The 26,167-nt window shown below is 38.5% G+C and overlaps 1 protein-coding gene across 5 annotated transcripts in view; it reads left to right on the forward strand.

The window, feature by feature from the left end:
• Nucleotides 1-22,761, forward strand: part of cd2ap (CD2-associated protein) — a 48,103-nt gene extending 25,342 nt beyond the window's left edge. For 4 of the 5 annotated variants that reach the window (XM_067482115.1, XM_067482118.1, XM_067482117.1 and 1 more), the window contains 13 exons: nt 1,288-1,375; nt 2,040-2,134; nt 3,553-3,651; nt 4,643-4,708; nt 8,041-8,077; nt 8,814-8,876; nt 11,007-11,157; nt 11,342-11,442; nt 13,082-13,200; nt 14,360-14,449; nt 18,573-18,811; nt 19,037-19,100; nt 19,860-22,761. In XM_067482115.1, the coding sequence (XP_067338216.1) occupies nt 1,288-1,375; nt 2,040-2,134; nt 3,553-3,651; nt 4,643-4,708; nt 8,041-8,077; nt 8,814-8,876; nt 11,007-11,157; nt 11,342-11,442; nt 13,082-13,200; nt 14,360-14,449; nt 18,573-18,811; nt 19,037-19,100; nt 19,860-19,901 (1,254 nt within the window). In that variant the 3' untranslated portion in view covers nt 19,902-22,761. The other variant, XM_067482119.1, reaches the window with a different exon arrangement.
• The last annotated feature ends 3,406 nt before the right edge of the window (nt 22,762-26,167 follow it).

A 26,167-nucleotide genomic window follows, 5' to 3' on the forward strand; every position in this document is an offset into this window, starting at 1 on the left:
AAGCAAAGATCGAAAACTAGAGTAAAATGCCTGTTTTGTTAGTTTTGTTTCACTCGGTAAGAAGCAATTAGTTCGTCGTAGCGCATGTGCTGATTTAAGAGTTCAGTAAGGAAAGGCCACCTTCACCTGAGCCAGTATCGTAGATTGAAGTTTGCTTCTGCCACGCATCATTTTTTAGCCTCTGAATTTATACAAGTGCTAACTTAACGGCTGTAGTTAATTAATTGGAGCTCTCTTCTCAAACTCTCCTCTCTTTTCATGCGTTTCTGCTTCATATCAGCCCTTCTTCATGTCACAATTTCTTCCACCACTAACACTGCTTCCGCCACTCTCCTCTCCTCACATACCAGCAGGTCGCGTGCTCTCACACTCTCGTCTTCACAGTCATTGATGTTTTGTTTTGCCCCTGAGTGCCCCTCTGCCACCAGTCATGATATCAAGGACATGCAGAACCCTGCTTGTGACATTTTTCTATTTTTGACCCTTTTTGATGAATGTCTGCTGTGCACTTGTCTGGTACTTTAAAGGTTAACCCCACAGTATATCTTCTTTCTTTCCTGACAGTACTCAGAGTAGTAGCTTTTTTTTATTTTTATCCTCATTTCCATATATTTTTCCACCTCTCACTTACTAATCAACACGTACAAAGGTGTTCTTCTTCTCACATCCTGTATAATCCTCAAAGGTCGACTTCTCCAATTTTCAAATTGCCTTCAATAGTTCAAATTTGGCAAGCACGTGTAGTTTATCGGTGCTTTTAAAAATGTCTCTTTTAATATAAGATATTAAAACATAAAAATATCTTTTTGCTTCTAGCTTAAAAAGAGTATTTTACCTGGAGGTGTTTTTCATCATCAGGAGTTCAAATCATGTGCTGAATGAGTTCTGGATGAGCAAGTTGACTAAAAGTACAACCACTGTAGTCTGAGCAGTAAGATGACATCATCAGAACTGAAAAACTCCTCCATCTGATGTTATCTGGAGGCTTTTTCTTTTGTTTTTTACAAAGCTAAAAGCAGGGAAAGCGGGTGGAGGTTTTATGTCATTTGTACACACGTACACCCCAAACCAGAACCATTGGAAGAAAGATGAAAATTAATGAAGGTGCCTTAAGTTCTAAACATAAAAAACCATAAAAGCATCACTCATAAAAAAGGTCATTTTAAAACATGGTGATTCAGCTCATTAAGTTTAGGTTGTTCCACGGTCAGTTCTTACTCACATTGAGCCACATATCTACTCATGTCCAATAAATCATTTCCATCTGTATGGTTTGCTTCATTTTAGCCAATCCCATCATTACCATCTGCTGCAAAGCCCGCCCATCCCAACATGCCAGACTTGCAGAAGGTAGAAGGAGACAACAAATTCAAAGGTAAAACACTAAAAAATTTAGTGATGCCAGATCCTTGTCGGTGTAAGAGAAATTCTGTTTGTCCTTTCTTGTTTGATTTGGCGTTAATTGCAGTTGCACTGTTAAGTGTAAATGTGGGGTAACCTTTCCTACAAATCTTAAAATCCTTCTGTCAAGTAAAATAACAAATACATTTAATAAAGTAAAATAACATGGCAACATTTCCCAACAAATACAAATGTCATATTCAGAAAAGTTGGGATGCAGAGATAGAGAGGGGATGCAGAAAGATGTTGTTGTTTTTTTTTTTAATATTTGCTTATTTTGAATTTAATGCCGCAAGCATGTCTCAAAACAGATGGAACAGGGGCATGTTTACCAGTGTGTTGCATCACCTCTTTCTTTTCTTTTTTTTTTAAACCCACCTTCAAGTGTTTAAAAACTCCATTTGCAATTTTTCACCGCATAATACTCCAAATGTTTTCACTGGGGGACAGGTCATCACAGATGCTGTCTTTTCAAATGTGAGCAGTCACACGGTCCATACATGGGGCACTAATTTCCTTTATTTTTAAATCAGTTGTGGCTTGTATATTTGCTGGTGTGCTGAATGTACATGTAGTATGCTGGCCAATGTATGTTTTCTGTGTACTTATAATAAATATAATTTTTTTGGTTTCTTCAGCAAAAGAATACTGCAAGGTCACGTTTGGTTTTGAGGCCACAAATGAAGATGAGCTGAGCCTTAAAGAGGGTGATATCATCCACATCCTGAGCAAGGTAAGCTTCCAGTTATTGCAGTTATAAAATCAAAAGACTACAGAGCAGCTGGGCTCTTTTGGGAAAAGTAAACACCACTAAAGGTAAAACCTAAGGGACAAGACGACCAGAGAAAGCCACAAGTTTTATGAGCTGTACTGACCAGTTAGATTGATTGTCTGAGCTAACATTAGCTCGCCTGACTGTCACAGCCTGTGCACACATGGGACAAAGTATCTGTTCTAGTTTTAACTAATATGTCTAATATGTTATCTGCTAGCAATTCCCACATTGTAACATTGCCAACTAAACACAAATTTAAACTGCTCCCTGGTTTTCTGCAAAAATCTTTCTTACAGCAGACCAAGAAAACTAGTCACTCGCTTAGGCTATCAGTACTCTGTGCTTCTTAGAAATCAGGTTTCAAAAAGGATAATACATAAATATCTACTAGAAGTTCCCAGCTTTTAAATGTTCTGCACTTATATAGCGCCTTTATACCTATTGGCACTCAAAGCGCTTTACACTGCTTCTCATTCACCCATTCACAATCACACACACACACTCACACACCGACCAAATGAGCAACTAAGTTTGGGTTCGGGAGCTGGGGATTGATGCAACAACTGCGAGATCGTCGGACAACTTCTCTACCTTCCTGCGCCACAGTCGCTTTTATGTGGAACATGAGTCAGACTATACCCAACTGTAATCAATCTTAGTGTAGAGTTGCAAATGATTAAAGACTGTGGGTCATGTAATGGCTCTGTAGACTCATTTATCTCTCTAACACAGCAGTTCTGTATAGTCTAAAATTCCTCTTAAATGTTGTCCACAGTAGGTATAGTCCACAGCCACAGGAAGCACTTGAGGTTATAGACACCAAAGGTGGTTTAACCAGTTATTAAAACATTGCTGCACTTACTTTTCCAATGAAGAGTTATTATGACTGCGTTATATTAGCTTGGAAATATTGTTTCTTGATATTTATGATTTTGGTTAGGATCAGATAATATTTCATGCCCAACGTATGCAGAGAGCCAGAAAAATGTAAACAGTGCCATTACTTTGTCTGGCAATTGTAGCTGTTACTCCTTTTTTTGGAAAGCCACTGCCCTCCACTGGAGATTGTGAGGAAATGCTGGTAAAATGACCAGACCCAGTACCAGATGTTTTATCGGGCTCTTTAGTTTATCCACATCCTTATGTCTTGAACCTAATATTAATTTAGCTGTTTTTTTAAACAGCTGTTTTTATATTTTTTTTCCTTTGTCACAGTGGAGTGGTGTTACATTAAAAGGTGCTTTTTGGAGTTTGCTTCCTGAATGTACTTGCTGCAAAAACATGAATGACCGACATGTTAGAAAATGGCAACATAAGAGATGCAGTTGTTTACTTAACTGTCACAATTCCCTCTCTTTCTGTTGGTTCACTAACAGGACACAGGAGAGCCTGGCTGGTGGAGAGGGGAGAGCAATGGTAAAGAAGGCGTCTTCCCTGACAACTTTGTAGCCATAATTTCTGAAGCAGAAAAAGAGGTGAGATCACAAAGGGAGTAAAATAAGCTGTTTAGCAGCTGTTTACTGAACTAATATAACAGACTTTCTATGATTTAGTACCAGTTTCTCTATACTGAGAATTTACTGCTTTGCCAGTGACTTGATGAATGGCCGGTTATTGTTCGAAGATTTTCTAACTTGCTGGTATCTGCACCAAAAGCTGGACCATGATACTAGTTCCTGAACAATAGCTTACAATACCAACTAAAGGGAAATTAATTTACCTGAATGATTGTTTTGGAAACTGTAGTCTTAAAAAAATGTTAGATTGTGTTGCAGTATACTAATGGAAATTAACACATTGGTTTCAAGGTTACAGAAAACCTGTCTAAAGCAGTGTTGAACAAAACTTAAACTACCACCTTCATATAGGATAATTTACTGCTGCAGGACTCAAATGTACGTTGGATTTAGTTTGAACTTTGTAAAGCTTCACTCTAGCAACTGAGCCTCAGTTGATAGAGCGGCGAACCCCAAGATTGGTGGGTCAAAGCCAAGATCCTTCTGTGCCACTTGTTGCCCTTGGACAATACACTGGAACCCCCCCCCCCCCCCCCCAAAGTAGGGCCATCATGTATGTGTCAGACAACACGGAGATCCTATGCGAAATAATAACAAAATAGAATTCTGTATTAAGAAGTGTTTAAAAATAAACTTTAAAAAAATTAACCTTTGCATATTCTTCATGTTGATGCCCTGTCACTAGGATATCTACAAAAACTACATCAACACAAACATATAATTTGATAATACAGAGCTGTAACATAAGCAGATTCCGGATTAGTGATGAAGTTGATTTTACCTTTAAAATTCTTCAACATGGGTGAGAAGACCCCTTCATGATCGGTACAAGCAAAACACAAGCCTCACAATGTTTGAGGTGACTATGGGATTGCATGCACTTTACTGAACCTGATTTGAGTTTATTCACAGACGTTTTTCATCCATCGTCATTGTTTTCACGTTTCAGACTGCCACGTCAAGAGGATCATTGAAATCATCACCGAAGCAGGAGGCTAAGCAGGAGACAGAAGAGGTAAGCTGGCTCTAGGATGTCAGTTCTTCCACATACTTTCATGATACCTGAAAGGGCAACAACATATGAAACTAAGTTATTCACCTGTGGTCTTTTGGATTTGTTTGGTGTAGTCTGGCTTTAGTCAGTGTAAGTAAAGCTTTGTCTCATTTGCCATGTTTTGTATTCAGTGAACATGGTTTCAAGAGCCAAATTGATCTATTGCAAAGCTTGGTTGAAAAGGCACTTTTCACTTTGTTCACACTTAGTTGTCAGTGTTGCTTAGCTCTACCAAAATACTCTCCTCAGTGAGTCCTGTTTTTATTTTCAGAGTTGTTTTTCACTCTTCATACATGCAATATAAAAAGAAATGAAATTCATACATTTGTGTAATCCGCACAGCCATGTGTTTAGAGTATTGTTTTAGGCACCACAGCAGATAATTGCCTTTAAACATTTTTTATAACCACATCCTTATTACAACTTGAAATATTATGGTAGTTTTAAGAATTGTGAACAGTATCGAGCATCACTCGCACATGTGCTGTTGTTATAGCAGATGAAACCGTATAATATATTTTTCTAGTCAATGTGCTGGTCTATTATCTTTATTATCTGTGGCTATTTAAAATGTTTTTCTATGCCTGTCAGTTGGATTGATTTTTCAAGGTTTCAGTGAATAAAAACAGGAGTTTACTTTCTTGACAGGATGATATTTATTAATTTATATTGTAAATGTGTTAGAGTCAAGGTATAAATATACTAAACGTCAGCGCAGACTTGTGCTCGAATGCGTTCGCACCTGTTTCTTTTATAGTTGCAGGGTAGGCATACTTGTCCACGAGAGGTGATATCACGTTTAACAAACTGAAGAAGCCACAAAAATTGAAGAAGCAATGCGGAAACAGAAATCAAATATGTGTGTCCGTGACAACATTACCACTGATGGTCTTCATGTCATGGAGGACAAGGGTCAGCATAGCCTCTCTTAGCAATCTGTTGCTACACAGCCCCATGTGCAGCAAAATGCGACTGCAACTGTTTGCCGAGCTGCTAGAAGTACACAAAATTAATACTTAAGTGAAAGTGCAAGTATTGGTCAAGTCAAAGTACTAAGCAGATTATCGACATTTTACTTTGTACTTAAAGTAAAGGTACTCCACTCAAAAAACAATGTATTCCTAAATAATACTGATTAGGGTAATTATGGCAAAACATATACAGTTATATATAATAAATATAAATAAAAAGTAATGGTCAAAGGTCACCGTTAGTAAAGGTGGAGCTGACTTTTAACCAGTATATGTGCTGGCAGGTGGTTAAATCATAATGATGCATCAGCATTTATTAGTTTATAATACTTTAAAATGCAAATGCAGGGAAAACAATGGCGTTGAATACTATTATGATTTCTCTCTGTGTCTCTCCTTATCTCATCTGTATGGAAACAGTCACTGTCTATCAAATAGCAACCCCCCATCCCCCTCCTCCACTTCCCCCAACCATGACTCAGCATTTTCAATACTCATTATTTTTAAATGTCTTTGCCCTGTTTAACTGATAAATACTAATACACTGACCTGAAACTTAAGAATCTCAAAATCTGGGAGGTCCTCAAGGGGGTTGTGAAATTTTAAAATCCTCAGACCCCAGAGCTCACAGGAAGTGTTTTTTCACAATAAAAGCACACGGCAAAGACGGAAGAATACCAAGCTGATCTGAATGATAAGTAGTTAAAAAAAAAGATTTTTTTTTTCAAGTAGTTATGTTTCTTTTTAGCTTGTTTTAAACTTTATAACAAGTTACTAGTTTTTTTTTATTTATTTTTTTACATTTTTATAATAAGAGTTTCAGCTATTTCAGCAAAAACACAAGCTTTTTTCCAGCGTTACTTGGAATATCATTTCAGCACTGAAGCATTTTAGCTAGTTTTAGCTATTATTGGCTGGAATATGTTCGGGCAAAGTTAGATTTATATATTTTTTTCAATTAAGGTTAATTTTCTAATGCATTGTATATAATGCATGCAGATTTAGATTTTCAAAAGCCTTCTGACTTTATTTTAAAAAGGTTGCAGTGCATAGGAGTTTTAGTTTGAATTTGGTTTTACTTATTCTACTTATGAATATCTCCCCCACAATCTGAACAAGCATATAGAGTAACAAACCCTAACCGTGCTTTTGCAAACAAAAGTTTACTTATACTCATCCTGGACTTGATTGTCATTGCACTTTTGGGCTTTAAAGTTTTTTAATGTTAACACATTTATTTATATAATTATGTATTTATTTAGTTTTTTGGGGGCTGTGACAGAATGATATACATATATCTTATAAATAAAAACCTCAAGATTTGAGTGCACTTGGTTTGGCAGTATTTAGATATTTGACCTCTCTTCTTGTCAGATTTGAGTCGGTTTTGTGACACAGACCTGACTTTTAAGCACAGTCCACATCTTTTTAATAAGGTTGAGCTGGGAACTTTGGGACAGTCTTTTATTTTTTAAAAGCTTAACGTTAGCCTGCTTTATCTATTCCACAACCAGCTTTTGGAGTCATTGTCCTGCTGGAACACCCAAGTGTGTCCAAGTATTAACCATCTAGCTTATAGTTTGAGGTTATTTTGAATAATGGAGACGTAGTCCAAGTAAAAGCAGTTGACTTACTGAGAGAGTGACTTTTCTTTTATTACAATCTGCTTCTAAAGTCCAGACTCATCCTGTCAATTGTCAGACTAAAGAAAACTACCAATCAGAACACAAGCTGTGCATTTTTTTCCCCCTGAAAATAGTGTGAGGTAATTATGGTAGAAAGCAGTTATCATAAGATCATAAGAGTATCTATCTCTATCGAGCTAGATTCATGATACAGTGTGTATATGATTTTAAGGAGTGTAATGTGAGATCTTAAATGACACATGAAAAGCTGAAACAATTATGCACTGTATGTTTTGTCAGTATTAAAATAAAGTGAGACCATAGAATTAGCATCACAAGATCTTTAGCCCAGCTCTGTATAAAAAAAACTACCAAATTCGTTTTTTCTTTGGTATCATAGTTTAGATTTGTAGAATTTAATCTTTTACAGGACGCCTCGCTGATATCGAAGTTGCTTCTCAAGGTCCTAGTTTAGGTAGTAAATTCAAATGAATGGCAACTTCGCCAATTTTCAAATTGGCTTTAACATTACACACATAACATTTTTGTTTAAAACTAAACTAATTTTTCTATTTCACGTTCCCTTCATGTTGGGGTTTCTCTGTTTGAGATAGTAGATGTCAGTGTGAGTTAATTATTCATCATTCACATGTTACTCTGACTTATTTTTTTTTTTCCTTTTTTCTTTTCCTTTCAGAAGCCAAAGAAGCCGCCTCCACCAACAAAAAGCATAGGTACAAACTCTTTACCCACTTTCAACTCATTAAATGCTATTGACCCAGTATGAGAGACCAATGCTGCTCGTAGGTCTTACAGTGAGACCCACTGGTTAAAAGCATTTAGAACTGACCTATAGAAAGAGCTGAAAGAAAAAGTTAGAGGCCCTATAAAATAAGTGTGCTTGTAAAATTTGCCCATGTTATTCCCATTTGTCATATTATTTAATATAATAAGCAACAAGTATCCTTCTGTTATTGTCCTGTTGTGGAATGGAGAGGGAAGGTTGGCACTTTGACAGTTTCTTCTTATTTTAGAGAAAATATTGTTTTCTGGTTAAAGGGTCCATGGTATTGTAAAATGAGCAGTGCTTGATAGCAGCACCAACAGCTACTACAGTTTGCAAAATGCAAACATCATTGTTTCCCTGTCTGCGCAGGAAGTAACAAAATTTGCATTTGTATCCTCTGACCGCCGATCGCTGTATTGTGTTGGCGCGTGGGTCTGTGTGTGTTGAATGACTGTGTCTCTGCACAGCTTCCTGTCTGTGTTGAGAATACAGTATGTATCACTTTTACACCCCCACAAAAAAAATATTGCAACCTGAACAGTGCAGTGTTTTTTTTTGCCTAGACAAAGATTATATGGTACAGTTTAAAACACACTGTCTAGTAGAGAGAAGTGTGTGTTCCTTCTTGTTTTCTGTTGAGTCTTAAACCCGTGACTTTTGTTGAATCATGTTTCGTTTTTCAGCTATCAAACCTGAAGTTCCCATTGCCGACAAGAAGTCTCATGCAATCAGGACAGAGGACAGAGGTACAGAAAATTGTTCCTAATCTCTTTTTTTTTTTTCCCCTTACTTACCTTTCTTTACCTAATCTCATCCTATTTTTTAATGCACGTTTTCTTTCACCAATTACACTGTACTTATTAGACTAGTTGCAACTTAAATAAAAAACATTTGCGACATCTTTCTCATCTTTTGGAATCTGCACTCACACATTTCTTATTGGAGTTATTAACAGTATTGTACCACCTAGAGATATCGCAAACATTTTGTGTTGACCTAGGTTCAACTCTTCCAAGCTAGCTTTTCATCAAAAATGTAGAACTGTTTTAATTGAGTTTTTAATATTCAGCAATAGAAAATGTAAATGCAGTTCCATCAACTAACATTACTATGAGGTGGTTTGTCAAAATAAATAGTTTGTCATGATTCTTCAGAAGTTCTACAATGTGGACCAGAATAGTAGTTTTATTGTACTTTAGGTAAGGTGCAGTGTGTCATTATACAAAGAACATGAAAGTACTACTCTGTTTGGTCTTGAAGTTTCTCTCACTTTCAGTACAAGTATCAAAACTGATACTTGTAGAACAAAGCTCTCCAATTACAGTGTTAAGGCTGTGGTTGACCTTGGCTAAGTTCTTCATACATTGCTAACAAGGATTCAGTATCAGATGAGCAATTCTGGATCTTCTGATCTTGGATCAGGGTAGCCATGACAGTTCTCCAACCATTGCTGAAAAGTAAATTATGAAACTTGAGTTAATAAGCTACGATAATTGTAACCAGTGGGTTGTTGACTTGACCTGTAGGTTTTCCTTAGCTTTAGACCAAACAGATCCAGGATCACGTTAAATCATCAATATTGCCCAGCTAATCTGTTTTAAAATGTTAATCCCTGCTCTGTAACCTTCACAACTATTGCATATAAGAAATGAAGGTAATAATAATATCAAATAATTCAGTAATAATTAACTCAATTTGTGTGTAATTGAAAAGATGATTGCAGGAAGGGGACGTTTAGTCTACCCAATTGAAAGGTTTTCTTTGGGGCATGGTTCTTGTTATCAAGAAATGTATCCAGATATTTTTTTACATTTACATTTAGTCATTTAGGAGACACTTTTATCCAAAGCGACTTACAAGTGAGGTACAAGGCAGCAAGAATCTAGGTAAAGGAGAAAACATCAAATCAAAGTCCTATCAGAAAAGTCTTTACATTTCACGAGATGCATGTGTGAGAAACACCAGAAAGGAAGTTTTTTTTTTTTTTAAATAGATTTAAGTGCATAGGAAGATGCGGAAGAGTTCTGTTTTCAGCAGTTTTTTGAATATTGGGAGAGATTCAGCTGAGCGTGCAGAGTTTGGTAGCTCGTTCCACCATCGTGGGATCGTTGCTCTAAAAGGTTTTGCTTGGTGTCTTCTATGCGGTGCTGGGACCACCAGACGTCGTTCGTTGGCAGACCGCAGCGGGCGGGAAGGATTGTAGACCTGAATGAGTGAGTTGATGTAAGCGGGAGCTGTCGAGTTAACCCCCCTGTAAGCAAGAGACAGAGCTTGGAACCTGATGCGAGCAGCTACAGGAAGCCAGTGTAGAGATCTGAAGAGTGGTGTGACATGGGTCTTTTTTGGCTGATTAAAAATGAGGCGAGCTGCTGCGTTTTGGATCATCTGCAAGGCTTTGATTGTGGAAATCGGGAACCCCATCAACAAAGCTTTGCAGTAATCGAGACGAGATGTGACCAGCGCCTGTACAACGAGTTGGGTTGTATATTCCGTGATGTAGGGTCTGATCTTCCTGATGTTGTAGAGAACAAATCTGCTTGTCCTAGAGACTGAGGAGATGTGGTCCTTAAAGCTCAGTTGGTCGTCGATGAGGATCTATGATGAATCACTGTAGATCTGATGTTGTGTTGCGTCGAAGGTCTGGCTGGGAAGACAAGGACTTTGGTCTTGGAGAGAGACAGGCAGAAATGCGTGATGAGACGGTGGAGTCGTCCTGTGGAAAGGACAGGAAGAGCTGTCTGTCATCAGCATAGATCCACAGTGATAGTGACATTGTATTAAAAAGGTTTTCAACTAGCCACTAAATCTTCCTCTCCCTTTTGCATTTTGCAGTCTTTCTGATGTTAAAATGTTTATATTTTATTTTTTGGTTTAAGTCGACAAGCCCGTCCCAGATCACAGACCATCCAAGCCTGCAGCACCGTTGGTCCCGCCCAAGAAGCCAATCCCCCCTCCAGGAAAATCCAAACCAGCTATCATCCCACCAAAGAGGCCTGACAAGCCTCTTGCTCCCTCACCAAACCTTAAGTGAGTCAATTATCTGTGTCCATCCATGTCTCAGTCCATCATCTTTCCATCTATTCATAATCTCTTTATGCAAACTGCCGACATTTTAAACTGCAAATCACTACAGCTTTTGTTTATTTAGTTTGTAAAGCAGTAAGTTTTTTTCATATTCTTTTGTCGTGCTAATTTTACCTGTAATCTACAGGCAAAATGGAGAGGTGCCTTCTACAAGACCAAAGTCCGACCTTGAGCCCACCAAACCCAAAACACTGTCTGGGGATTGGGGGGAGAAATCATCAGATGCAGGTATTGTATTATTTCAAATTCTAAGCAGCGATCAGCGTCTAATTCTAGCTGCAGAAGACATGTCGTACATAAAATTAAAAAAATCCTTCTACCCCTATATTTCCAATTATTTACTCAAACCATGGCATTGATAAATCTATTTATTTTTTTAATCATTGCAGGAAGAATCGGAGGCAAATCATGAGATGTACTATAATCAATTAAACAGGCTTTCTTACATAGGGATGTTTATTTTTTTATTTTTTTTCAATTACATTTTATAGAGATAAGCAATTGCATTGTGTAACCAGTTGTTTAAGAGTTAATCTATTATTTTCAATTTACCATGCAATGTAGAAAACCACTTAAATCATAATTAATAAAGCCAAATGTATTTTTGAATTTTCTAAGATTAGTTTTCAGACCAAATGTATTAAATGAATGGTTTAATCTGAATTAGGTGCTATAGTTTGGGCTTGGACGCTTGGTAGAAAAATACATTAATAATCATTTTATAACTTTATGAAAAATACCTCATTAACCTTTCTCACACATCACACAGTTCCAGTACATCAAACCGTAATAAAAATGTGAAAGAAAGCAATACATGAAATTAAATAGGGGAAAATAAACTAGGCCTAATAGAAGTAAAGGGTGGTCTAAGGGGCAGCTGTAGCTCAGTGAACCCATAGTTCTTCATTTTGGGTAGAGTCAACGTGTGTGTGTGTGTGTGTGTGTGTGAATGGGTGAATGAGAAGCAACATTGTAAAGGCCTTTGGATAAAAGCGTTACATAACCTGCCATTTACCATTTTTTTTTAACTTAAGAAAAGAGGCGATTGTGAGAAAACTGAAGTAAGAACAGAAGTGAGCAAAAACATTAAATTTTCGAGGTTGAACTTTTCAGAGTAGAGGGGAAGAGTCAAGTGATGAATGGAAGCAGAAGAGAACAGAAGCGGAATATGAAAGGTCACAAAGAGAAGACAACTGAGATCCATTTATTAGAGCCTGAGGATATGTTTTTGGAGACTTTGTTTATGCCAGCTGCATTGCAAAGGTGGTAACAAGCTGCTAAAACTTCACACTGCTCACTAGAAGCCAGACTGACACACATTCTCCGAAGAGCACAGAAGTTTAATGTTTCCTAAAGTCAAAGGCACTGCTTCCCAACCGTAGCAGTTTACCACTGGGTAGGTGTAAAGTGCAGTCCATCGTGTTTTTCACTTTCTGCATATTAACCAAAAAGAGAAGAGTTGAAAGCTACTTTCAACCTTAAAATGGCCCCTGAGTGAAAATACAGCTCACCGTTTAGTGCACCAAGACCTTACAAACACATACTACATGCATGTTGTGAGCTGATTAGGTGGTTAAATGGTGCCAACTTCAGCCTGGTGCCTGATGGATCAAAGCAGCGACGTTCTGCCTAGTACGTCCCTAAAATTTCAGAAAACATCTTAAACTGAGCACAGATGCCTGTAATTTTGTTTTGTTTCTTGACTTCTTAAACTATGTCCTAATACAATAGAGTTGCATAAAACTTTATGTTTGTGTCCTTAATTGAGAATGTTCTTCTCTTAGTCACAGTGAAATGTTCCACCAAAAAAAATGATTTTCTAGTTAATTTTCCTTCCTCATCTCTGAATCTCCCCTTCTATCCTTAGGAGATCTAATGAGTTTTGATGAGTTGTCGTCTACCTCGGAGAAGCTAAATCATCCCACTGCTAACAGACCAAAGATGCCTGGAAGGAGGCTGCCGGCTCAGTTTGGTGGAGCCCATTCGGTGAGGATACCCAAACAGTCACCATGCTCACACGTATTAGTCTTTATTTAAATGAGTACTATATTCACAACAAGGTGTCAAATGAGCAAAAGAGTTCAAAGGTTTTTAGGTTGGCTCTACTTTTTGGATGTTTGGAACAAGATATTTTTTCAGATTTTACTTTGTATTCATATGGAAAGAGCACCGTGCAGTAGAAGCCATTCCAGTAACTTTAGTGAACCCCTGATTTTGCTGCAGTCGGTTGTGAAACATATCAGCTTAGTCGTCGGCCATTGATCGATTATAGTAAACATGAGACTCTCGGCTGTTGTCTGGTTAAAATACTCTCAGCAAGTCGATGTCTGAGATTTAATGTTTTATGAGGGAGTAGCTGTAACAGCACTCTTCATCAATTCCATTGTGTGCACCGGTTCTTAAACCAGCTAGCTTGTGTCCCATCAAGTGTCAGGGGGATCTTTTTGTTTTCTGCTGCCTGCAGCAAAGCCTATTTAGATTTGTTAAGGGATTCACAAAGATTTGGATCATACATACACACACACACCTTGATTTCCAACAAACTTGACTTTTTTATCGGTATGTTTTGTGCCAGTTTCCTGATGGTGTTCAATTCACTTTCACTGTGTCGTTTTTATATATCTGGTCTATTTTTTGTGTTTTCTCACTCTCTTCTCAAACTAATGTGCATCTCCTGGGATTTTCTCTGTCTAACCCCCAGCTCTCAGTTCTTGTCACCTCCCTGCACATGCACGCCCCCATCACACTTCACACAGACACTCGCGCACACACACACACACACACACACACACACACACACACACACACACACTTGTTTTTATTTCCATGAGCAGTAGCACATTTTATTGAAACATGGATCCACAATTAGCACTTTGACAGCTGCTTCCTTACCACATAAAATGTGATGAAACGCCCACTTAATGGCAGCCTTCTACTCAAAGGAGTCTCATCCCCTGCTTTCCTCCTCTGTAATCACTTTTCAGACCAGTGATCTGTGTCAAAGCATCAGTCTGCTGCCCTTCTTCAAATTATGCTGCGACCATAATAACTGTTGCTTTAGACATTTTTAGTCAGGATGCTGCAAAGTGAAAATCAAATTAAATATTGATGTAAATTGAACAATAATTAAACTCTTCACTTGCAGCCCAACAAGGAAGTGAATGTGGAGAAATGCTTCAAGAATGATGAAGAGGATGCAAAAGATGCCAAACCTAAGCTAACAGAAACCAGAAAGGTAAATCAGAGGACAGTTTTCACCAATTTCGTGATGGTTACAATAGGCAAACACTACAGATTGTATGATAGAAACTTAGACTTGAGCTCCCGTTACATCAGTAGCATGAACCATTCTGCTCTCTCATGTAACTTTATTTTAAGATGCGTATTAGGATTATGTCTCATTTGTCCTCATGTTGATTTGGCACAATTTTTACACCCGATGTCCTTCCTGATGCAACCCTCCCCAATTTCTATTGGGCTTGGGACCAGCACTGCATTGCTGGGGATGGGAATGGGCCGTCGGCGGTTCAGTGTCTTGTCCAGAGACACTTCGACATGTGGTCAGGAAGAGCGGTGCGCAAAGCTCCGACCCTATGGTTTCCCACTGGGGATCAAGGTTAGGAGGGTAAATTTAGAGGATGACCTGGACGTTCCCAGCGCAGCAATGTTGCATCCTGGTATCTGACAATCGTCTCCCAGCCTACTTTTTACCTAGACAAGTAATGTGCTTCTGCTAAAAACACCGGTTTAACATTAGCAGGAGGATAGCCTTGCTCGGACAGTATTTATATTAATCTTTATATTTTTAGTTTCATTTGCTGTACATACACGAAGATATTAAAATATTAGAGGACCCACACTACTCACAGAAAGTTAGGGATGTTCAACTTTTGGGTGAAATTTCAAAATGCACCTAAAATGCACTATAACCTTTACGGGTGAACTTCATTTTGATCTTCTATAACCTTTTGAAATCCACCTGTTCAATGTTTCAGTACTTATTGCATAACATGCCGTTCTCTAACAAGGTGATCAACCGCAAAAATGACAACGTGATCATGTCTGATCCACTAATTGAGGACTAAATGTTCTGGTTCTATATAAATTTGTATTGAAAAAAGTCCTCTGCATCATGCTGATCACATTTTGACATCATAAGACCAAGGCGACATCTAACGATTGACAAATTATTGAGACATTGACTTTTTTTTTTTTTTTTTTTTTGTGGTATAACCACCACGGTTCTTAGCTTTTGTTTCAAAAAAAATGTTTGAGATGAAGAAATTACCACTGCATGCTTCTACTTAACAACCCTACTATTACTACTGATATCATATTACTGTAGCATGAACTTTTTACATTTTTCATAAATTTCCCTCGAAAGTCAAATATCCCTAAATTCTTGTGAGTGTGGGGTATAATGGCCAGACTGTGTGTGCCAGACCACATAATCCTGTTGTGTAAAATTAGTTTGGTCTGCCTTTGCTTTACTACATCAGTTCACATTAAATTTAAATGTGTGTTGGATCCAGTGTCTCTGGATTTAATTTGAGCCTCACCATTAACCTTTGCACTCAGTGTTTTGGAATCCTGCATGGTTCTGGATAAGATTATAGTAAAGCTAAACAACCCATATAAGGCTCATTATACTCATCAGGCTATTACACTGAGATGTAATAATTTGTCTTTTCCATAAATATATTTTTAATTAGGGGGCCTCAATGGTAGGAGCATTGGGTTGGGATGCAGAAGGACCCCAACAGTAGTGGCCCTGAGCGGGGCTGAGCCCAGTCCGGATATGACGGGAGGAAGTGGCAAGAAGGGCATCCCGCGTAAAAACTCATGCCAAATCAACATGCGGAACACACTCTGCTGTGTCGAACCCTGAAAGGACACGACATGCCTAAAGCCGTTTTTTATTTAATTTTTTTTTTCTAATTATAGTTCAAACTATTTTCTCACTGTTGTGTTGTAAAGAAGTTATTTTAAAAAAGGACATTTCATTCAATCATTAACTAATGAGCCTGACTATTGCTAGACTGTTACTCTACAGTAATAGCTTTAAAATGAGCTAAAATGCAAACTAAGTGAATGCAATGACTCTAGAGATAACACTGCCCTCCCAGGGGCTAAAAACACCACTGTCCCAACTTTAATTGTGAAAGTAGAAGGATGATGCTTCACTTGCAACACACTAGGTGACACACTACTTATTTTGAATTTATGTTTAGGGGATTCAGACCTTACAAATGTGAGCGTGAGCCACATTGATCATTACAAGCATAAGAATCTCTCCTGCTTCCAAAAATGAAATTTAAAGGCCATGATACACTAAAGCCATCATTTAAAGACCTAGTGCCAACAAAGACCAACTGCTGCGTATTTTCACAATGGGTTCATCTACTACAAGCACAAATAGTGCTATTACACAACGCGTAAGATCAGTATGTAGTGCTACGTGTTCTGTGGAGGCATGAGAGGCAGAGAAGAAAAAGAACAAGCTTTAATGTCATTGAGCATATATAGGATAGCACCCAGGGAGCTAGTGCTATGTGTCTCACTAAGGGACAGACCTGGTGGGAAGGTTGGGATTTGATCCCGCATTTCTGCATCCCATCGTGCTGCTTTAACTATCGACGTACCAAGCTCCCAGAGAAAGCAGAAGGCCTGGGACTGCCGACAAACTGTAAACAAACCAGTGTTAGCTTACAATCTCATCAGAAAAATGAGGCAGATGGATGCTCCCCAGCAGCCCAAACGCTGGCCAGTGGCAGACGGTCGGCTTGGTGTGTCCCGGGCCTTATGCTCAAATGAAATCTGTCCCTGCAAATGGTTCTCAAAATCGGGTTTGTGCGTGCTTAAATCTTTTGGTAGGGACGGGTAGATGACACCTCATGGAGTGTATGGCACAGTTCTCTAACTGTGCTGAAACAGTATTGACACTGTGTTGGCGTATCGCTTAATAGCGGCATCTACTGGATTACAAAACCATGGCAGGCAACGTGGATACAGTGTGCGGAGACCTGAACTTGGTTCATCTCGTCTGACACGTGGATGAATGGTCATCTTTACATAACTAGCTGATAATAAAGTATGAAAGTATATGTATTCCAATTAGTTTGAATATAACCAAAATAGTATGACTATGACTAATGTATGTATGTCAAATGCAGAAAAAAAGTTTATTGCAAGGAAGTATATAAGTGAAATCAAAGAAAAACCGACCATAACCGACACTTTACCTGCAAATAAAATTAAAGGTTAATTCATATAAAAAAGTCTGTCAGAAAGGTATTTGAACATAATTACCTCAGATGAGAACTGTGTACTTCATACACGTACCAACGCTTCAGTATTGTTTGACCCATCTCTACCTTTTGGTGTCAGTGTTTCATATAAACCTGGTTAGCTACTTTATACACATCTGCTGAAGTTTCACTAGTCCACAAACCACCTCGCACATAAACACATGCAATCTGAGACCTTTTACTGACAGAAAACAGTTTACTGCTGTGTTTGATGGAAGAAAGCATGAAGGGAGGTAGTGCATTGTATTAATGGCGTTGGTCGCTGTCCAGTCTGGATTGGTCATAGTCAACCATGGCTGTTCAGCAGGGGGTACGCAGTATCAGACCACCCTATCGCTAAAACAAAACACAGACACGGACGGACAGTCAGTCTGATCTGAAGGTCTCAAAACCAACAGCTCGGACGTCCGGAGGTGAAATTTCAGGGCATGGACTCTGTGTGTCCTCCCCACGTTCTTAGTCTTTCAAAATAAGATTCTGACCCTTGTTATATTTTCACCAGTAAATGAAATGACCGGGAGAGGAGGGGTATGTAGAATATATATGTAGAATAGGGTGTTTTGTTTATTATGCAATACAGAGTCCTCTGTATCGAGAGTTACTGCTTGCTCCTAAATGATGTACTGGCCATGAAATCCCTATGTAGTACAGGGACACAAAATCTTGAGTCCTCTGTCAAAAATGTTTGTTTGTTTTTTAAATATTAATAAAGCCCCAACACATAAAATGAGCTCTATAAATACTGTAGGGGTCTGTCAATTATGTGTACATTTATTTGTGGTTTTGTCCCAGCAACACATGCACAATGTTTCCCTTGACAGTGGTTCACCAAGAAAACACTGTCCAGATAAGAGGATTTTGTACTATCAAGACTTTACAAGTTACCCCTATACTTTGTCCGACTCAGACACATGGCTGATCAGTGGGAGGAATAATTAGAGCACTTAACTGTTACCTGATCTGCCAACCAAATATGGGAATATCTTATAAAAGAATTCTGTTTTTGAGTGCTGTGGACAGCATTGTTCCAACTCCTTCTCGTGTTTCCAGCCTTCCACAAACACCTCTTCCCACTCGCAGTCTCTTCCCACTCCCGCTCTCCACAAGCCCGTCGCGGCCAGCGCGGAAAGCAGACCGATCCCTGCAGGAGTCCCAAGCTCAGACGGCGCCGCCTCTCAGAGCATCAAGGCTCGTCTGGAGCCCGAAGAGCCAAGTTCCCAGCTGGACGAGCTGAGGAGCCAGATGAAGGAGCTGCTGCTACATGTGGAGATCCTCAAAGCCCAGCAATTGTAAAAAGACTAGCATTTAATTTGTTTTACAGTCTAAGATACATTACACATAGACTTTAAAAGTACACTTTTAATTTTAATCTCCAAAGAACATAAAACAGATCATCATGAATTTGAACTTATTGTAAATACTGCCTGGATACTATACTAAAGATGTACTACTGTAAAGATGTACTGCACTAAAACTATGTACTAAAGAGTGTGTCCATGTCCATTAATGTCCAGGAAGGAGATAACAGAACTACGAGGAGAGCTGGATGAGGAAAGGCAAAAGCGTGTGGCCCTGCAGGTAACATTGATCCCCTTAACATCACCTGCTGAGCTGTCTACATTCACTCTCATTAGTATAACCATAATATTGAAGCTACTTGTTCCCACATGTAGAGTCCTTAGGTTTTCTGACATGATCCTGAGTCTGAACATTAAAGGTTTCTGTTGAAACACCAGCTTGATATTGGGCCGTTGTTGGACTATTGTCTTTTTAGGAGTTGGGTTTCTTATAGCTGTCTCATGAAAGAATATTTCGGCAAAGCTGCAGCATTGGAGGAAAATAGATTTTAATTCTAAAAATAACACTTCTGGTTGAGTAATGCAAGCTGACACATGGGCAGTGTTCACAGCTAGAATGTTTAGAATAGTGTATTGGGTGCGTGACATGTCAAAAATGTGGCTGAGTTGTTTTCTGAACAGATAAGGGTGAAACATGGCTCTGCAACATGTAACAGTGCATTTAACATTTGATCACAATCTTGGTGATTATGATATCAGTGAAGTGAGTCAACAAAATTCTGCAGCAGAATACAAATTTTACTTTGGCTAAAAACAACTGGAATGTAAAACAAAGCTTCACAATGTGGAAGAGAGAGTTTAGCTAAAAAGCTTGTGTTGACACATCACCAGGAGGAAAGATGTCAAGAAATGATAGCAAACTTAATAGCAATAATAAGTTTGTTTCGAATTTGCTTAGTCACGTTGGCCAAACATTTGCCGCTCAGCTCAGGTTCCCCTCCAGCGCACGGCTTCATTGTTGCTCCTTGTGTCTTCGCAGATGGAGATAGAAAAACTAAAACGCAGCGTCCAATCGACATGAAGCCCACACTCCAATCGACAGCAAGCGCCAAGGTCAGCTGATGGCCTGTGGACTAACCAGAGAGCCGGAGGGTGGCGATGGACAGATAGCTGAACGGCTGGAGAGAGGGGGGTGGGGAATGAGAGGAGCCACCTCGAGCACAATCCTTTTGTCAGTGATCTACAAAAATAAACTATCCCCATATTTGTAAGATTTACATTTTGCACATATTTTTTTTTTTTTTTTCAACTTAGATGTAATTAAGTTACAGGTGTATATGTTTCTTTTTTTGTCTTATTTTTTTTCACTTGGCAACAACAACAACAACAACAAAAAACTGAGGCCTTACTTCAAACTACTGCGCTGGACTCACACACACTCTCCCCTTCACTTTGGCGTCCTCACACTCCTCAGGGAGGACGTTCGCTCAGTACTACTGAATTTGTATAAAGCAGGGGGGGGGGGGGGGGGGGGGGGGGGGGCTTGTTTTTTCTCAACTCATATTTTTTTTTTTTTTTTTTTTAAATTATGCACAGATAATTTTTAAAAATTGAGTTTAGTTCGGTTAACTTCTTTGGACCATCAGATACTTTTTCATTCCTACATTAGTTACTCCACTGCACAGCAGTGTGGCGGCGCTTCACTTCTCTTTGTCTTTCATATGTTTTCCAGCATTCCTATCCAGGGTAACACTACTGTGCCTGTATAAAAACACCATTCTATTGAAGTGTTTGTGATGGTGTGTGGGAAATATCTGCAGCATGATATTGTATATGTCTGTTTTGTAAATCTATCGACATGCCTGGACAAATGCTATATATAAATGGCCTCTCCTACGCTGGTCACTTCTATTTTTGTCAACCCGCTCGTTTTCAGATGTTTAGCCAGAAAGTCTGCAGGTGATGCAGACAGCCTCCATATGCAAAAAAAAAAAAGAGAGAGAGGGAGTTTTTGTTTTCTTCCACTAACAAAGTTGCAGCACACGTTGGCAGCCTAATTACAATTATCTTTGCAGCCTGCCTTAGACTCTTTTTCAGTCTGGCCATAATCTCTTATTATTAATGTTGCGGCCAATTCTACCTCTTCTATTCCTATACCTCTTTTATTCATAGTCATTATTGTACCTGTCTGTCCCTCTGTCTTCTCGTCTCCATCTCTCTCCACATTCCCAGTACACAGTTAACTGGAAACTGATGAAATGAAATACCATCCCGTTGTAGGAGCACACACTTAAAGCCTTTATTTGTTGAAATGATCGGCGATTATATAATACTTCAAAATATTTTAGTCACGGAATTGTCCATTAATTTGACATTGAAATATGGTTAGAAATATTGGAGGGATTGCAATGAATTTGGATACATTCATACCCAAGCAATCCTCTCAATATTCACCATCACAAAGAAAAACTTTGGTTAAAAACGCCTATATTAAATCAAGCATAAATCATGTTGTGAAGAAATAAAAAGCCAAGATTTCGAGGGGTGGCTGAGTACTTTTTATAGATAGACACTACTGGGCAACTCCAGTCAGAAGTTGGAATGGTTCCATATGATTTTTAAACCAACATTATATATCCTTTTTTTTTTTTTTTAAATTAAAAAGTTTGCCAGCATTGTCATTTATTTTTAGTTGGATAGTGACTAATACCTGATGGGCAGTGCAGAGCGTGGTAGAGCATAGAAGATCATAGAAGTGTACAGCAGAGCAAGGAGTGGGAAAGCTGGGGGCTGCAGAAACGGTTGAGTTCATGTCTCGTACTAACATTAGCCTAAGATGCATTTTGTAGTTTTTTTTTTTTTTGCATAACTCTGATTTGAAACACAAGGTATCTTTGAGGTATGTTCGAAGTACCGCCTCAGCATGGCAGACCCCTGGCCTCATACAAAGTCTACTATATTTAACCAAAGGGGCTTGAAAATAAAACTTGTAAACACTAACGCTTGTAAAAGTGGTTGGTTGCTTACTGTACTGTTTCTCCCCAAACGTATTTCCATTAGCGCAGACGTCCTGATGCTGATTGTTGGTTGAATACTGGGATAACTGGACTCTTACCTAGATTCCGTTTGCATACATGTAGTCAAACTAATGCAGTGTGGAAGGTGATTTATCTTTTAACTTGCAGCCATGAGCTCTGAGTGTGCAGTGTCGTCCTGTGGTTGTGAAAAGCTTCTCGTGCTTTTAGGAGCCAGAGAGCAACACAGGACCAAGTGCGTTGGTTACAGGGTCACTTTAGCCCTTAGAAATGGTCACAGCAAAGTTTATTTCCAGGTTCAATGTTCTGTAACAGTTTCTCCTACCGTGTACCACAAATACAAATGCTGGTGATTGTTTTTGCTGTTTTTTATTTTTTTTTTTATTATTTCAATATTTTATCTATCTCACAAATGTCTTAAAGAAGAGTTCCTTTACTTTTAGATCATCCTCAGGCTTGATTCCATGTGTGCATGTTGTGCTTTTGCTGGCGTGTGCCTGCAAACATTAACAGCACCTGTGCCGTCCAGTTCAGTGCTGGACTCCAAGGTGCTTTGAGCAAGTTGACAGCGTGAATCTGACCTTAATGAGCACGGCACTCATGCAATACATTGACGCCTGACACAAAATAAACTTCCTTATTGCACATAAATCTTTAACAATATGACTGGGTTATGAATTAATCCCATTGTGGGACCTGGGGTGTTTTAGGTGACAGCTCTTCATGTGTAATATCTGTAACATAGCTTAACTTCCATATATTGTACATTCCAGAGTTTAACACCAAGAAAAGAAAAAAATCTGTGCGCAATATGACATATTTTCATGTGATTATGTTTACAAAAGCTATACCCTTGCATGAGCTGAGATTCCTTACAAAAATGAATAAATATCTTTATTTACTGTTGCAGACTCTCTATCTCTTTTTCTTTAGTTGCCTTTCAGAATCAGGAAAAAAAAAAAAAAAAGTTTTCACAGCCACACAACAACCTTGAGGCTTTTTCATGCTTGAATTCTTTAAAGACTTGAGCATTCTTGGAAATATTGAGCGGAAAATATTGACTGTTCAGAGAAGATGGGACGTTTCTGAGGAAATTCATTTTACGGTAAAAGTCGCCCTAGGTGACTTCTTCCATCTATTTTTGTATCAGACTTGTGTCTGTCTAGCCCTATTTTTTTTGCAAATATGAATGAAGCCCATTTCTAATGTGCAAAAAAGTGAAGTGTATTGTTAATTTACTTAAACCTTTATCTGACAAATGTATAAAGTATCTTTCAGCGTTGTAAATACAAGCAAGACTGTGTTACATCACCCTTCTTTTTAATTAGACTTTTGATATAATATAACTTTTTGTTGCAGTGTTACATGTGGAATATTTGTCCCTTTTTGCTGGACCAACGTTCAGTCTGTTCGCCGTTCTCTGCTTCTCCTCTTCATGATACTCAACTGTGGCGCAGGAAGGTAGAGCAGTCGTCCATCCCACAGTTGTTGGTTTGGTGCCGGACTCCTCCGGTCACACGTCGAAGTGTCCTTGAGCAAGACACTGGACCCCAACTTAGTTGCTCCCGCTGAGTGTTGGCCAGCTGCAGAGCAGCTCCCCCATCGGTGTGAGAGTGTGTGCGCGAATGGGTGAAAGCGCTTTGAGTTCAATCTGGACAGTATACAGCAGGTCATTTATTTGATGTTCCAATTTCAAAAACAAAATAAAAATAATTTTGTCATTTATGTTGTCTGTACTGCTTCTGTACCTTGTGTTTGTTTGTGTGTCTTAGTATGATGTTATAATGTAAGGCTCCAAATAACCAGATGTTTCAGGGTCTAATAACTTAGAGACTTGATTAATCCTTGTGTCTTATCCCGTAAGTTCAGGGTCGCCACAGCGGAGCATTGTCCACATTTTGATTTGGCAGTTTTTACGCCAGATGCCCTTCCTGACGCAGCCCTGTCCGATTTCTTACAGGCTTGGACTGGGACTGGGCTGTTGGGGTTCCGTGTCTTGCCAAGAGATACTTTGACATCTGTTGGGGGTTCAGCGTCTTGCTCAGGACCGGGGATTGAACCACTGACCCTGTGGTCCGTGGACACTTACCAACTGCAACTACAGCCGCCCCCAACTTATAGACTTGATTAATCAATGCTAAATATTTGGAATTTTAGAAAATCAACCGACTTCCCAACATTATGTAGATGCCAGTAACCAAAACAGTGGATAATTGGATAATTATGAAAGAACTAAAACAGAAATAAAAAAAACCAGGCAGTTTTCATGGACAGCTTAATGAAAGTTCACAACCTGCAGCCACAACATGAAAATGTGAATATCAAACTATACAAAGATACTCAGATTACACTGTCAATATAATGCAAAGTCATTCTGATCTAACAGTTGGTGCTGAGTGATTTACTGAAATTATGTTAATAAATCTTAAAGTAAAAAGAAGATTGTGAACCAAATGTGAGATACAAGTTTTATTAAAATTGGGTTTGTAATTAGACACTACATCACTAATTAGTTTCATTCTTACATGGCAGGCAATGGATTAAAATGACACTGATTAAGTGTTATAAAAAATATATAATAAATATGTAAAATATGTCACTTTCATTTAAAAAGGGTTAATTATTAATTATCATGTAAGATTGATTTTTCACTTGTATTCACAATTTCATGCGTTCATTAAATAATTGGTAAATGTTTTACTTGTTTTGTTTTTTTACTTACAAGGCTCAAAGCTTAGGGGGAGTTGGAAGAGAAGGAGAAATTCTGGAGTGAGTTAGATGAAGTGATTCTGAGGATCCTCATAGGTGAGAGGGTTTGTGATTGGAGCAGATTTCAATGGACATGTAGGCTGTAGGTTCTTTACTGTCATTTCAATCCTAAACAGGATCCTCAACAACATTTCTCTAGGATCACAGTGCTACAATAAAGACAGACAGAACAAACATATAAGTGAATATAGCACAAAGACAATAGGACGGTGTGAAAGATAGTGTGCAGTAATATTAGGAATAACATTTTAGAAATGAATACAGTCTTGTTGAAGTGAATGTGCAAAAATGTTTGTTTGCATTTGCAAACACGAACAACTTGAGGTAGTGCAAACAGTCCCACAGTGGAATGGAGCTTGAAGTCCGTGATCCTCCTGAAGTCGAAAAACGTTTCCTTGGTTTCGTCAAGTTCTTACTGCACCAGTCCATTAGATGTTTCCCCTCGTCTCTGTAAGCTGTCTCGTCATTCTTGCTGATCAGTCCCACCACAGTCGTGTCCCCCTGCAAACGTAATGTCATGGTTAGAGTTGCGTGTTGCTACACAGACGTGGGTCAGCAAGGTGAACGGCAGTGGACTGAGTACACAGCCTTGAGGGATCCCTGTGTTCAGTGTTGTAGTAATGGAGATGCTGTTACTGATCCGGACTACCTGTGGTCTCCCAGTCAGGAAGTCCAGGATCCAGGTGCAGAGTGAGGTGTTCAGGCCCAGCATGCTCAACTTGATGGGGAGTTGCTGTGGGATCATTTTGTTGAACGTCACTAAAATGTCACTCTGACAGAGCTCCAGAGGTCCTGCGTGGATATGGGACAAAGTTCAACCATCACTGTGAATTTCCGTTTTTTTTTTTTTAATGAATTAATTTTCACTTTGTCATTACAGGGTTCTGAGTGTAGATTAATGAAATTCAATTAAAATTGAAAAAGTAAACGAGGTCTGAAGAATTGGTGAATGCATCGTAAGCAGAATAACAAAAGGTTACTCTTTGCAAATAAAGTGTTTAATAAACTGTATTTGTCTTAGGCTGAGTATTAAAAGTTACTGAAAGTTATTAAACACAATCGTTTTTCTACCTTTAACTTTGTGACCAGTAATTTTTAGGCTATTTATTATTCTTCAGCCTGTAAGCCAGATAATGTTCCCCCGTACATTTTGATACTATTGTAATAACAAGACAGAGCTAAGTTCATAGCTTAGTTCATATTTGATGTGTTTATATAGAACATGTATCTAAGTGCCAAGAAGAGAAGAGAACACATTAGAATGACATGTTTACAAACAAAAATTAATATAATATTCTATATATATATAGAATATTATATCATTTCCATTTAAATTTAAAAAATTAAAAAAAAAAATTTTATATATTAAATGGAAATGGGGGGAAAAATGAAATATAAATGCCTGGAAGAGGTAACAATGTGAGTTAAAATGAAATTTCCTGAAATTTCCAATTATCAGTGTATATAAATTTCCGATCTGGTCAGTGTAAGGGTTTCCGGAAAGAAGCTGTCTGCAGAGGAGGCTGTTCTGGTACCAAGGTCA

This window comes from Channa argus, chromosome 17 (genome assembly GCF_033026475.1).
Source record: "Channa argus isolate prfri chromosome 17, Channa argus male v1.0, whole genome shotgun sequence".
Lineage (NCBI taxonomy): Eukaryota > Metazoa > Chordata > Actinopteri > Anabantiformes > Channidae > Channa > Channa argus.